Source organism: Pleurodeles waltl, chromosome 7, assembly GCF_031143425.1.
Source record: "Pleurodeles waltl isolate 20211129_DDA chromosome 7, aPleWal1.hap1.20221129, whole genome shotgun sequence".
Lineage (NCBI taxonomy): Eukaryota > Metazoa > Chordata > Amphibia > Caudata > Salamandridae > Pleurodeles > Pleurodeles waltl.
In genome coordinates this window covers 10,373,234-10,385,660 of record NC_090446.1, presented here as the reverse complement: position 1 = coordinate 10,385,660, position 12,427 = coordinate 10,373,234, and the positions used below count along the sequence as shown (strand labels likewise).

General features: G+C 45.0%; 1 protein-coding gene across 2 annotated transcripts in view; it reads left to right on the top strand.

Annotated features, from left to right (window-relative positions):
• Positions 1-12,427, top strand: part of LOC138303545 (zinc finger protein 271-like) — a 118,663-nt gene that overhangs the window by 90,632 nt on the left and 15,604 nt on the right. The window contains exon 6 of one of the 2 annotated variants that reach the window (XM_069242784.1): positions 2,639-2,737. In XM_069242784.1, coding sequence (XP_069098885.1) covers positions 2,639-2,737 — 99 coding nt within the window. The remainder of the gene's footprint in view (positions 1-2,638; positions 2,738-12,427) is intronic. The other variant, XM_069242785.1, reaches the window with a different exon arrangement.

Sequence of the window (12,427 nt, the reverse complement as noted above, 5' to 3'; positions counted from 1 at the left end):
CATCCACAACCACTGTTAACTCACTGAGCCATTTCACACTTCCTTCTTTTGTCCTTTCTGTTTTATCCAAAATGTCTTTTAAATTCCAGAGGGACGGGTATGCTTTCCTTCATGGTCCATCAATTTAATCTCTTCCCTGGAATCTAGTTTTCATCCGGGGCATTCAACTGAACCTAAATTCTTTCACAAGTTATACTACAAACACGAACCTTTGCTTGTGTTTCTGGATCTGTATGCGGCTCCAACACTGTATATCACCCCGTCTTCATTCTTGTATGTCTTTAACCATTCGTAGTTCTGCTCTGCATTTAAATGATGTTATTTTCAGTGTTCTTTATGTTACAATAGATAAAGTCATCATTTTTCTTGTAGTGTTAACCACAAGGTTTCATGTTTGGTCTAAATCTTTTTTACCTGTAAAGAATTCATTAAACACCACTGAGTTTCTCCTTCCTCTTTGAGGCATCAGGTATTGTTGAACGACTTGTCTCTATCTTGCTTTCAAACCTGGAGTCAAATGTCTAACTGCCTGATAACTTTTTTTTTTTTTACCGTCCATTTAGTTACCTCCAATGTCTATTGATCCTAGTGCTGCTTTGTATAATGTAGGTACTACCTTCAGTTAGTCATTTTCCTTTAAGAACAACTTGTAGCTGTTTTCAGTAGCGCACCTCAAGAGGAGTCAACCATATATTCCAAACAATTCTGCTATACTCGTACTCCTCGGCGTTTGGGTGTCGCCCTTGTCTCTGTTGAATCCCGAAGAGGGCCTTCCTTCCTTTCCAACTCGTTTTTCATTCCTTGGTTTCCAGTGCTCACATTATTATTCTTTTAATGTCTTTACTTTCTTGTCTGTTTCTATTGGCTCTCAGTCTCACTGCACTTTTGGTTCCTGTTCCTGTGTCTCGTCTTCAAATGCTTGCTCTGCCAGAGCCACTCGGACTTTGCCACCTTTTGGATGTATTAACCCAGTAACAACCTCTTTGCTTTTCTCCCCTGTTCTTTCTCTCCCCTGCTTCCACTAGATTTTGTTATAAGTGGCTCACAGCCCTCTTCTTTTCTGATTTGTGTTTTTTAAATAAGGCCCTATGATTGGTTTTGAACATAAATAATATACAGCTGTACTTCACTTCCAAGTACTCCCATGAACCTATGAGTGAGTTCAAACTAGTGCTGAGTCTTTATCATTCATTCCTAAGGTTATGCATCAAAATTTCCATCGTATCATTGACTGTATTCCTCTTTATCAGTTGTGGGTGGATGGTGGTATTTTTTCCAACACACTGCTATCTCTGGTTTGCAGCTGGAAGCATGTAAATTATAAGAGTCTAATGATTTTTTGATAGGCCTTCCATTGAGACTTGGTGTATTCCTTGCAATGTCACTAAAGAATCATTCTTAATTGGAAATCTAAACCTCCTTCAATGCATCACTAGCCTTCTTTCCATTATGTTTATTGGCATGAATAGGATCACACTCCTTCTTCTCCCCATCCTAAGGTTCCTCTGAAAAGTGTTATAGTTGTTTGCATATATCTTTTTTTATGTTTATTTGGTGTCATGTGTCAGTTATACATTATTTTATTCTGTGTTTCACAATTTTGTACACTTCGAGTAGTCCTTTGGATATGTGCCTTAGTCTTCGGCATTGTTCTTTTTGTTATTTCCTTCCTCATATTTTTTCCCATTCAGCCGCGAGTATCACATGTATATTGGGACTAAGCCTCTCTGCCAATCCTAAGATGTGGAACGTTTGTAAAACGTGTTGGGTCTCTTAACTCTGCTTCTTTAATTTTGTTGGAGAGCGACTAGTATTGAATTTGTAACTCTGCAAAAGCAACTCTTAGAGGTATCAAGTTTGGGCTAACGCGAACCCTTATCATATGCTCGTCTGATTCCTGTTCATTTGTCCCCCTCACTCATGTTCTTAAGTACAAAGGGCAGTCCACTTACCACTGATTTTTGTGAACTTCCATTTTGTACTCCTAATTTATAGTGCCTGCAGCTTCCTGTGGTTTGTGCTTACACAAGGTGGTTTATTCATTCATGTGGTAATGTGATACTCTACCTACCATACTTAGAATAAAAAAAATAATAATAATCAAGCCAAACATTCAGTAGCAACAATCCAAACTCTCCGAACATCTGGGTGAACATTTAACAGAATACTCAGCAGACATCTCCTGTCTCTCATAACTGGAGGGATCCCACCATGGGTTAACCAAACAATCTTGCCGTAAGTGAATCTGCACCAACTAGAGGGGTGATAGTAAAAATCATTTGATGAACACATTTGCATCCAGTGACCACGAGTCATGGAGGCGCTATAAGAAGAGGAAAATTCACCTGCCTTTCAATGCCAGCCCATCCGTTGTCAGACAGTTTCAAGATGAGTAATAGCCCCTTACTTGTGCTCCTTTGGAAACTGATTGACAACAGATGGGTTGGCTTTCTAAGGCAGGTAAATGTTCTTCTTCTCGTAGTGTATATAAGACTTGTGAGTCACTGTATCCTCTCTGTAGGGGCTGGTGTGCTCCTAATGCTTTCCTTCCCCAAACATCTTTCTGAATATTCTGTAAATGATTCTTAACACGTTGGTCTCTTACTGAATTGTATAATTTTATGTTTTAACCCCAAAGGGTCAGATCCAGTTTTTACATCTGCAATTTCTCTCCTTCACTATTGGGATGATAATCCTTTGCAGCAGCACAGCCTTGGCGTGGAGAACCAGAACACAGGTGAGAAAGAGACATTGTATAATGTAACACAAGTAATCCTTATTACTGGCCATCATTCTGCTAAACACACCATCCAGTGATTACTAAGAGGCTTTCACTGAACCTGTTCCTACTATGGTTGTATTGATGAACTAATGAAAGTTTCAAGATACAGCTAAAAAGGTAATACATTCAGGATAATCTGCTAATTGTATGTGGTTAATTATTTGGATTTATGGAACTGTACTTGGAACATTGTCATCATTATAGACCAATTAATCTTCTGTGATAATGTGAAGGGAGGTGACTTATTTACTGGCGGGACTATAGGGAGGATCTGAGCCAACACTGAAGAGGCCAAAAGTGCTTGAAGAACAACAACTGTAAATGATGGGCCAAATGAATTATTTGGAACGTATCGATCAACATGAAATATACAATTCCATCCACTAGGATTAGCCTGCCTGTGCTGTGTGTATGTTTTCTATAGGTCAATCAGCTCATCTGTAATGCATGGACAGTGTGCACCCTGAATACCGAAACCACAGTACTGATGCACCATAATTTCTGATAGAGACTTTCAGCGGCAGATTCCACTGCCTGTTAAACCAGGCATCAGTGTGGATTCGGGAAATCTCAATCAGTACCCGTGTGCACTGACAGTTGCCACCATGTGGCTCCACACCACCGTCTCTCTGCTCCTGAAGCTACACATGCAGCCCTATATAGGTGCAACCCATGTGCGCAGACATCAGTTCCCTTCGTTTTGTGCCAATGAACGTGAATCTAGAGCTACCTTTTATCTCTTTCTCAACTGTAATTTTCGATTTTTTTAATCTAAAATGTTACTACAGTATGCACGGGAAAGTGTCACCACCCAAATCTACTGAGTTTAAACCTTCAAGGAATGTTACAAACAAATTTGTTTCACCGACCTGCACATAATCTGCCTGTCGTGCCTGAGTTCGGACCACGACTCCAAGGCCTGCCGTGACTGTACCTTGATGCACTCAAAGGCCCCCGGGATTGGGAAGCAAAGCTGTTTGTCTAGCAAAAACACCACAAGACTCCATGTTATGACCAGTCCAGGTATGTGGGGAGGTTCATGTCCCAGACCTGACGCCGATCCCGCAACAAATCACTGTTGCCATCCAAATCTTTGGGTAAATTAAAGGGGAAAAAAACAAATTCCAAGAAGGAATCTACCCCTTTCTGCCACTCATAATCTGCTGAGAAGGTGTATGGGCAAGAGCATGCCTCCTGGTCTCGCTTCCAGAGCTGTTCAACTTCAAAGCTGTTTCGGACCCTTGTCACGAGGCAACCCAAATTTCTGGGGCCCTTGCGACTCCCGGGGCAAAACAAAGAATTCAGTACTGCCATGCTATGGCATTTTGGCACATTACTGGCTCCCTTTAATGAGCCATTGAACCCTAAGGAGCCGAGAGGCCTCCTTTCTGGGCTTCGACTGGCAGGTCCTTGACAACACACAGTGACCCTGTCGCAGGCAGAATCCTATATTTTCTGCCAACGTGGCAGAAGATAACTTAGGACAAGTGGATCCTACAAATTGTTCAGTGGGGTTTCTCCTTACAGTTCTTCGTAACCCTGCTGCACATGCAACCATCCTCAGGCTGGCTGACGAAGGGCCATGTGGCTTTATTGCAGCAGGAAGTGTAGGCTCTTTTAGCTAGAGGAGGCATGCAGCTGGTACCAGCACCTAAAGTTGGTTGTTACTCTTGCTACTTCATGTTCCGAGAAAAGATGGAGGCCTCCGCCCTGTATTAGGCCTTCGTCCTCTCAATACCTTCCTGCGGAAGGACATGTTAAGGTTGCTCACCCTGACCCAGGTCTTCTCTGCCCTGACCCTGGAGACTGCATGGGAGCATTAAACCTGCAGGGCTCTTACTTCCTGCAGGCCCACAGGCGATATCTGTGGTTCACAGCAGCAATTAACATTTTTATTTTGCTGTGCTCCCCTTTGGCCTTACTAGTGCTCCTCTGGTGTTTACAAAAGTGATGGCATAAGTCACAGCACATCTTTAGAGGTCGGAGGTCACATTCTTCCCCTAACTTGACGATTTGACCGCTGAAGGCAGGATCGCCCCAGTCAGTCGCCACCTACCTCCAGACTATGGAGAACAGCCTGACATCGTTGGGGGTTCACTATCAGCATACCAAAGTCACACCTGATTCCAGACTTTTGAGGCAACTTAAAAAGATCTGCAGTGATGGCTACTGGACCGAGATGGCGACAGTGGCAGACACCTCTCCCTACCCCACTTAGAGGTAACAGTGGTGACGAAGCATGGCTTCTGGGTTGGGGTGGCCATCTGGGAGAGATAGAGATCAGAGGTCTCTGTTCTCTGGTAGAAGCTCATCTTCACATCAATCTGTTGAAGCTTCGAACCATATACTTGGCGTCTAAAGCTTTACTTCCTTCCATCAAAGGGTAGTTGATGCAGGTGCTCACGGTCAGTACCACTGCCATGTGGTACTGGAACAAGCAGGACGTGTTAAAGTCGTGGCTGGAACACCAGGAGATTTTCCTTATGGTATGCCATCAGGAGGGATCCCTGAATTCCAGTGCAGACAGACCCAGGCTTTGACACCTTGTGGATCACGAATGGCAGTTACGTCCGTAGGTGGTGCAGGGATTCTTCCGCAAACAGGGAGAACCTTGGCATGACCTTTTTGATACTGCCGTGAACATGAAATGTCAATAAGGCATCTCTTGCTTTCCGCCTAGAGTGTAAATTGAGACTTTTGTATGCCTTTCCACTGATACCTCTCCTGCCCTAAATTCTAAAAAAGATCAGAGCCAACCAGGCCCAAGTAATCTTAATGGCCGTGGATTGGACACAGTCCTCCGATCAGGCTGCCTCTTCGGGAGAATCTCCAGTCTCAGTAGCAGGGGAGGGTCCTGCATCCGAACTTGGGCACGCTCAACCCCCATGCTACACCTACTTTCGTCCTAGACTAACTAGTTCCATGAACTTGAGCCTCCTTTCTTCCAAAGGTAGTGGCTCCATTTCATGTCGGGCAGAATATCACCCTTCTCGCATTCTTTGGTCATTCTCTGCTCCCACTCCCCCCTCTAAGTGGAGAGACTGCCAGTTGAATCCAAAAAGGGTTCCTAGTTTCAATATTGATCATACCAGAGAACACAAATGGTGAACAATAAACTCTTGAACGGAGCAAAAAAGGCCAGGCAATGCAGAAGAAGACCATCTCTGACAGGATGGTGCTCGGGATCAAGATCTGCTACGCTGTGGCCAAGAAGCAGCCTCCAGGCAGCTTACAGGTTCACTCCACCAGAGCCCAGGCTGCTACCACTGCGTTGGCATGTGGTGTGCCTGACCTGGAAATTTGCCACAATGCACATAGTCGTCCCTCCATATGTCCACACAACTCTGTTGTCTGAACAGTCAGATCTGTTGAAAAAGGCCCATTTGCTCGCTCACGCCTGCTGGAATGTTTGGCTTGAGTCTGTTCCCAAACCCTCCACCTGGGAGGCACTTCTTTGGCATTGATTCAAAAGGTGAGGAATCAGCGGTTATAGATCTCTTTCAGAAGAACGAGTTACTTAACTTCAGTAACACTCATTCTGGTAGAGAGACTATCTAACCACAGGTTCTTCATCTGTCCTCCCATCCTCCCCTTTCTTTGAACTGGATTCTTCTCATTTAAAAAGGTCCCAATTGGGAATCTGCGCACTGGTCGCTACCAATCTGAAGTTTGGATGCTGTGCCTGTGGGCGCAGACAGTTCAGAAAGCCGCTGATGTCGGTGCGCACGGGTGGTGCCTAGATAGGGCCTCAGATGTCACTGCAGGAGCCGCGGGACACTGGCATGGAGCCACTGCGCTCAGGGGTACTGCTTAAGATTTTATTAATCCAATCTGTCGTCTAAGGGAGTATGCAAAAGGTGAGGAATCTGCAGTTAAATATAGTTTCTACTTGAAAGAGCGTTACCAAAGTTTCATTAACAGAATATGGAAAATAAAATATCAACAGATTATTAAGTGTACATTTTCTGTACCTAACTCCACATATTTGTACTTATATCTTCAAGCTATTTTGTCCCTCCTTATTGTTATACCATAGTATTGTTTGTGTCGACATCCAGTAATAATTTCATACATGGGCAGATGATGCTTAGGTTCAGAAAATACTGCACTCACTCTTGTATCTCTGTCTGTCCGCCCACCTATTAGGAAAGCAGCTCTTTCTTGCTCTTTAATGCAGCAGGTAAAGGATTTATCATACAGCATCTTATTTCTCTAAATGGTTAGAGATTCCATGGTGCAGTAAAAAAGACCACTGCAACATGGGGGGAGGATATAGGTGAAATGGTCCACTGAATAAATAGGTTAGTTTTTAGCTGTTTCTGTATTATTGTTTCATTGTAATGCAGCAGTCCTTTCAGTGTTTTGGCTGTGGACCGCTCTGAGCTTTTAGGCCATCATCAGTACAAGACAAACAATATCAACAACTCCCAATATTTTTCCAGACAGGGGTAAATGTAAAAGCTTCAAGGTACCGTTCAGGCTTTAATCTGCTACACCGTTCTCTGAGGTCCCTTCTTGGAGGAATTTAGCCATTGTTTCCCCCAAAGTGCTGAAGGAATTCAACCCTGGTAAACTTTCAGAGATACTGAGAAAACCCAACACTACAGTGCCAGGCCTCGAAAAATCTACTCGCCCACTTGCTTTAGCGAGTCATATTTTGATCAGGTCAAGCTATTTTTAGGACCTACTTACCCCTTCTGGTGAGTTGGCAAAGAAAAGGTGTTCTGTTCAGACAGAAAGCAATAAATAAACCTTTAGAGCTTGTTCTTGTCACATTTGTTTTGTGTTCAAAGACAGAGATCAAAAGTCAGTTTGTCTTATAATTAATTTTCCCTCCACATACCCTCCATTTAAATAGCGAAGTCAACTGTACAAACATTTCAAAATATATGAAGCCCATTGTTTGTACTTCTGTGTGATTGAAACATTATTTTAATAGGATGACAACAAATCAAAGCACTTTACTTGGGGATGTGAAAAGAATAAATATGTTTTCTGAAACCCAATTTTCTCAGATAGTTTATACATTATATAGTTTTACAAGTAAAGCTTCAAGTTAGCGAGAAGGTTAGACATTTCTTGGAAATTTTCTGCCTATAAATGACAATGTGCAGCCACATCATGGTTTAGTAATATAATTATTAAAAGTGCATGTTTAAACATAAACCTAGAAACACTCCTGCCCTGACAAGTTATGGATCATGTGTCCCCTATATGTGGGCGAGACTATTTTTTTTTATACATGGAGCGAAACAAAGATGTTTTTTGTAAACAGAAATGCCGAGCTCAAATATTAGAAGGTGCACTCATACTGGAGACTCTAAACTAAAATACTTGCCTAGGATCACACAGTTTGAGACCTGTTTACAGATCAAATACATTACAGATCTGGTTGAGTAGGTTATTCAAGGTACTCGACCTGCAGGTCTAGTAACATTTTCATGGTTTTTCAAGACCCGGGTGCACGCCGAGGTTCCACAATCCTGAGACAAGCCAGTCCTGCATTCTAGTTCTTTCTCACTCCTGTTTTTCATGATCAAGAGGCACAAGATGCAGCTCGAGGCCTCATTGATTGAAAAGCACAAGATGGGCACAGTTGCATTGCTCTGGCAACGTTTGATTGCTGAGGTCCAACTGCCATTTGTCTTAATTCGGAGGCAAGTTTGTTCAGTCTTTGGGGACAGGACCTTGGGCAGATCTGCTGGCCACCCCGGGAGGGTTGCCAACCTCATTTTATCATACATGGCGCACCAGAGACTTAAGCCCCCTGTTTGGATCTGCTTCGGGGCAGCTGGACCCTTTCCTAAACATAGCCCACAAATATCACTGTATCATTGACCGAAGTTTCAATATCTTTATTAAGTGTGCTATGTTAATTCAGCTTCCCTGCTCTTGGTGCAACTCATTTAATCACTTTGACAGTCATGAATACCCAACCCCCCCTTCTTTGTTCCTGCTGACGGTCTTAGTCCATGTCCACGCTGACTTTAGGATTCATCCGACATTGGCATCCTTGGTCTGTCTCCTCCAAAGTGCAATTACTGTCCAAACTATTTTCTGATTGTAGGGACAGCTTGGAGGCTGTGGTCAGTCTCTCCTCACATTTGTTTTTCTAACAGTTCTTGTGATTGATTTTCATAAACTCAAACAGCCAGCTTTCAGACAGGGAATTGGTTATGCACTACAGATCCATCCATGTTAACACAGTAAGCCTGGTCACTTTATAGAAAGAATGGATTGTTAGTACAGTTTAAACATTGGGCAGGATAAGTTGGAAGTGTCCCCACCATGCACTCCATATCCTGTGATACTTCTTAGGATAGTCCCTCACATTATACTTTTGCTCTACAGCTTTTGCAGAGTAGGCATTGCCCCGCAACCCCTGCCCACTTGGCTGGGTATAATCCTTGATTCCAGTGATGTCTTTCTTGGCCACAATTTGCGCAGTCCCGAAGAGGATAGGAGGTGTTAAGGACCCTCTGGCAGGAGGTCTTGCTCCTCTGGAAATTGCAGGCGTACCAAGGTAGCTTCCTCGCGATGAACCTCTTGGCAGAATCATTGAATGCCAGGGCGCACAAGCTTAGCCATCGGCACCTAGTGGATGAAGAGTGCAGGATATATCCAGAGGCAGCGCGCGGTCTGCTCAGAGAGTGGGGATAACAGTGGCTTGATCTGTTTGCCACTGCTGAGAATATGCAGTGTCAGCACTTAGGTGTTCTATTGAAGATGTGTAGAAACCTTGCTCTTTATATGATATATCAAAATGAGATAAGATATATAATGCAAATAGTCCAGGATTCCCCTACTAGTTGTCAGAGGCTTGCTCTAGCAATCCCAGTGTGCTCCTTTTGGGGGTTGTGTGGTTGAGGAGCCTTAGGCTTATCAGAGATGAGTGTTAGACATCTGCAAACACTCACACAATCAGTAAATGAAACACACAACTTAATAAGGAGATCCACACCAATTAACAAAAATAGCAAATATCTTTATATATGTTTTTGCACCAGAATCAATACGATCAGGTAAGTACGGTTTGCAAGGAAATTTTTTACAGTTTAGAAAAGTCGACAGTGCAGTTCCTGGAAGCTGCAATGTTATCCTATTGAGGAAAATGAGGTATAATACAGTGAGTTACGGGACTAATCTCTTGGACGTAGGTTAAGTATTGGGCAAGCGTCAAGGCCACACCAACAGGTCACACCGGGTGGCACTGGGGCAGCCAGGTGCAGGGGTGTAATGCAGCATTGGGTGCCCAGTGTTACTCAATTGGGGATCAGTCTGGTCGAAAAGAGGCTGCAGGTTAGGACTGAGGATCCAGTCAGAGTGAACCACCAAGTGGGCTCAGTTCTTGTGATGCTCGAGGACATAGGGACACCAGTGGTCCTCTACTCCTCAATCCGGGCGCCAAGGGTTCCTGGACTGCCTGGTTTCTGTCGCCTGTGGAGGGAGCCTACAGAAACAGACTGCAGTCGTGGACTGGGGGACCAGTTTGGCTGAATTATAAGTGGGCTCAAGTCTCATGAGCCTGGGGGATGCAGAGACACCAGTGGTCCTCTTCTCCTCCGTCGGGCATCTGGGTGCAGAGGTACAGTGGACCATCGAGGTTTCGTCATCATGGGCAGTCTAGAGTGAGGGGGGCCTGCTCAAAGAGACTGCAGGCATCCGGGTGAAGGTTGCAGTGGGGAGACTTTGTTTCTGAAGAAGCTGGTTACCACACTGGCATCTTTGGCCCACTTCAACTCCGGTTAGGAGGCGCGGGTGCAGTGGTATTGTCTTGCATCAGCTTTTGGCTGTATGGAGACCTCGTCATGGTTCCTGGGTGCCTGCAAAGTTGCAGGGTAGCATTTCCACTGCTCCACCGGAGTTCCTTGTGCTGGGGTGAAGGCTGGCAGTTTTCTGGGGCTTTGGGAAACTTCAGCAGCTGGAGGACAAGGCGCCTTTCTCGCAGTTGTCGAAGTCAGCAGGCAGGCTGGCAGGTTTGGCGCCGATTCTGTCTTGGATCTTCAGCTATTGCCTTTTGTGTCTCTGAAGTGTCCTTCTTTGGGTCAGCAGGATCTGATTTCCTGGTGCCACGGGCTCCCCTAAATACTGAAGTTAGGGGCATTGAGGGGAGTGTTGGGTAGTAGCCATTGGGCTACTTACCCCTGGGGTCACTACACCCCCTATATGACCACTTCCTGTGGGAAGTGGGCATAATCCTGTCCCAGAATTCCTGTTTCTACAAACATCAAGATGGCAGATTTCTAAATTTTGGTTCCACACCCTGGGCCAGATGTAGTAAGAAATGGGTTTGCGAGTCGGAGCCACTCGCAATTTGCGAGTCGCAAACCCATACGCAGAATGGTGTCCCTGACACCATCTGCGAATCTCAAGGGGGTCGCAAAGACCCACCTCATTAATATTACTGAGGTGGGTCGCAATTTGCGACCCCCCCTTGCGATTCCCTGCACTCACAAGGATGGTGGCCTGCTGGAGACAGCAGACCACCATCTCTGTGACTGCTTTGTTAATAAAGCAGTTTTTTTATTTTTTTGTATTGCAGCCCGTTTTCCTTTAAGGAAAACGAGTTGCAATACACTCGGGAAAATGAAACCATTTGGCTTAATTTTTTCAGAGTAGGCAGTGGTCCATAGGACCACTGCCTGCTCTGAAAAAATATTTTTTGAGCCATTCACAAAGGGGAAGGGGTCCCATGGGGACCCCTTCCCTTTTGCGAATGGGTTAGCACCCATTTCACATGGGTGCTAACTGCAAATTGCTTTGCGACGGTGTTCACGGTCACAAAGCAATTCTACATTGCGATGCGAATCGCAAATAGGAAGGGGAACACCCCTTCCTATTTGCGAGTCGCATTCCCATTTTGCGAGTCGGTAACCAAGTTACCGACTCGCAAAATGGGAATGTGCATCTCAATGCTCGTTTTGCATGGCGCAAACTGCGAATTCCGCAGTTTGCGCCATGCAAAACGTTTCGTACTTCTGGCCCCGTGTAGCTCACCTTAGAGGTGGGCCTGACCTAAGGGGTGGACACACCTTGCTGATTACTAAATTTCCCTCCTGTCCAGGTGCCAAATGGGCCCTGAAGGAGGACGGTCGGCTTCCCTCCTTTGAGTGAGGCCAGATCTGTATAGGAAGGGCAGTGGACTTCTTTGAATCCTCCTTCCTGGGAATACAGATTTACAGGTCTTCCTGTTGGCAGGGGTGTGCTGACCCCCTCTGCACACACACACACACACACAGCAGGCCTTCGTTCCTGTCTGCCCAACAGCAAAGCCCACACCCTTGGGGGCCAGAAATGCGTCTGGTGGTGGCAGGCTGGCTAGAACTAGTCAGTCGGCACGCAGGTAAATGGTTGGTTTTTTAGGGGGCACTTCTAAGGTGCTCTCTGGGTGCATTTATGAATAAATCCATCACTGGAATCAGTGAGGGTTTATTAAAATGAGATGTTTGATACCAAACATCCCAATTTTCAGTGAAGCCATCATCTAGCTGGCAAACTCATATTGACCAGTGTCCAGCATATGTACTTAAAATGGCTTCCCTGCTCACTCACTATGACCCTCATTACGACTTTGGCAGTCTTCACAGAAGACCGCCAAAGCTGCGGGCGCCAGAAGACCGCCAGAGCTGCGGGCGCCAGAAGACC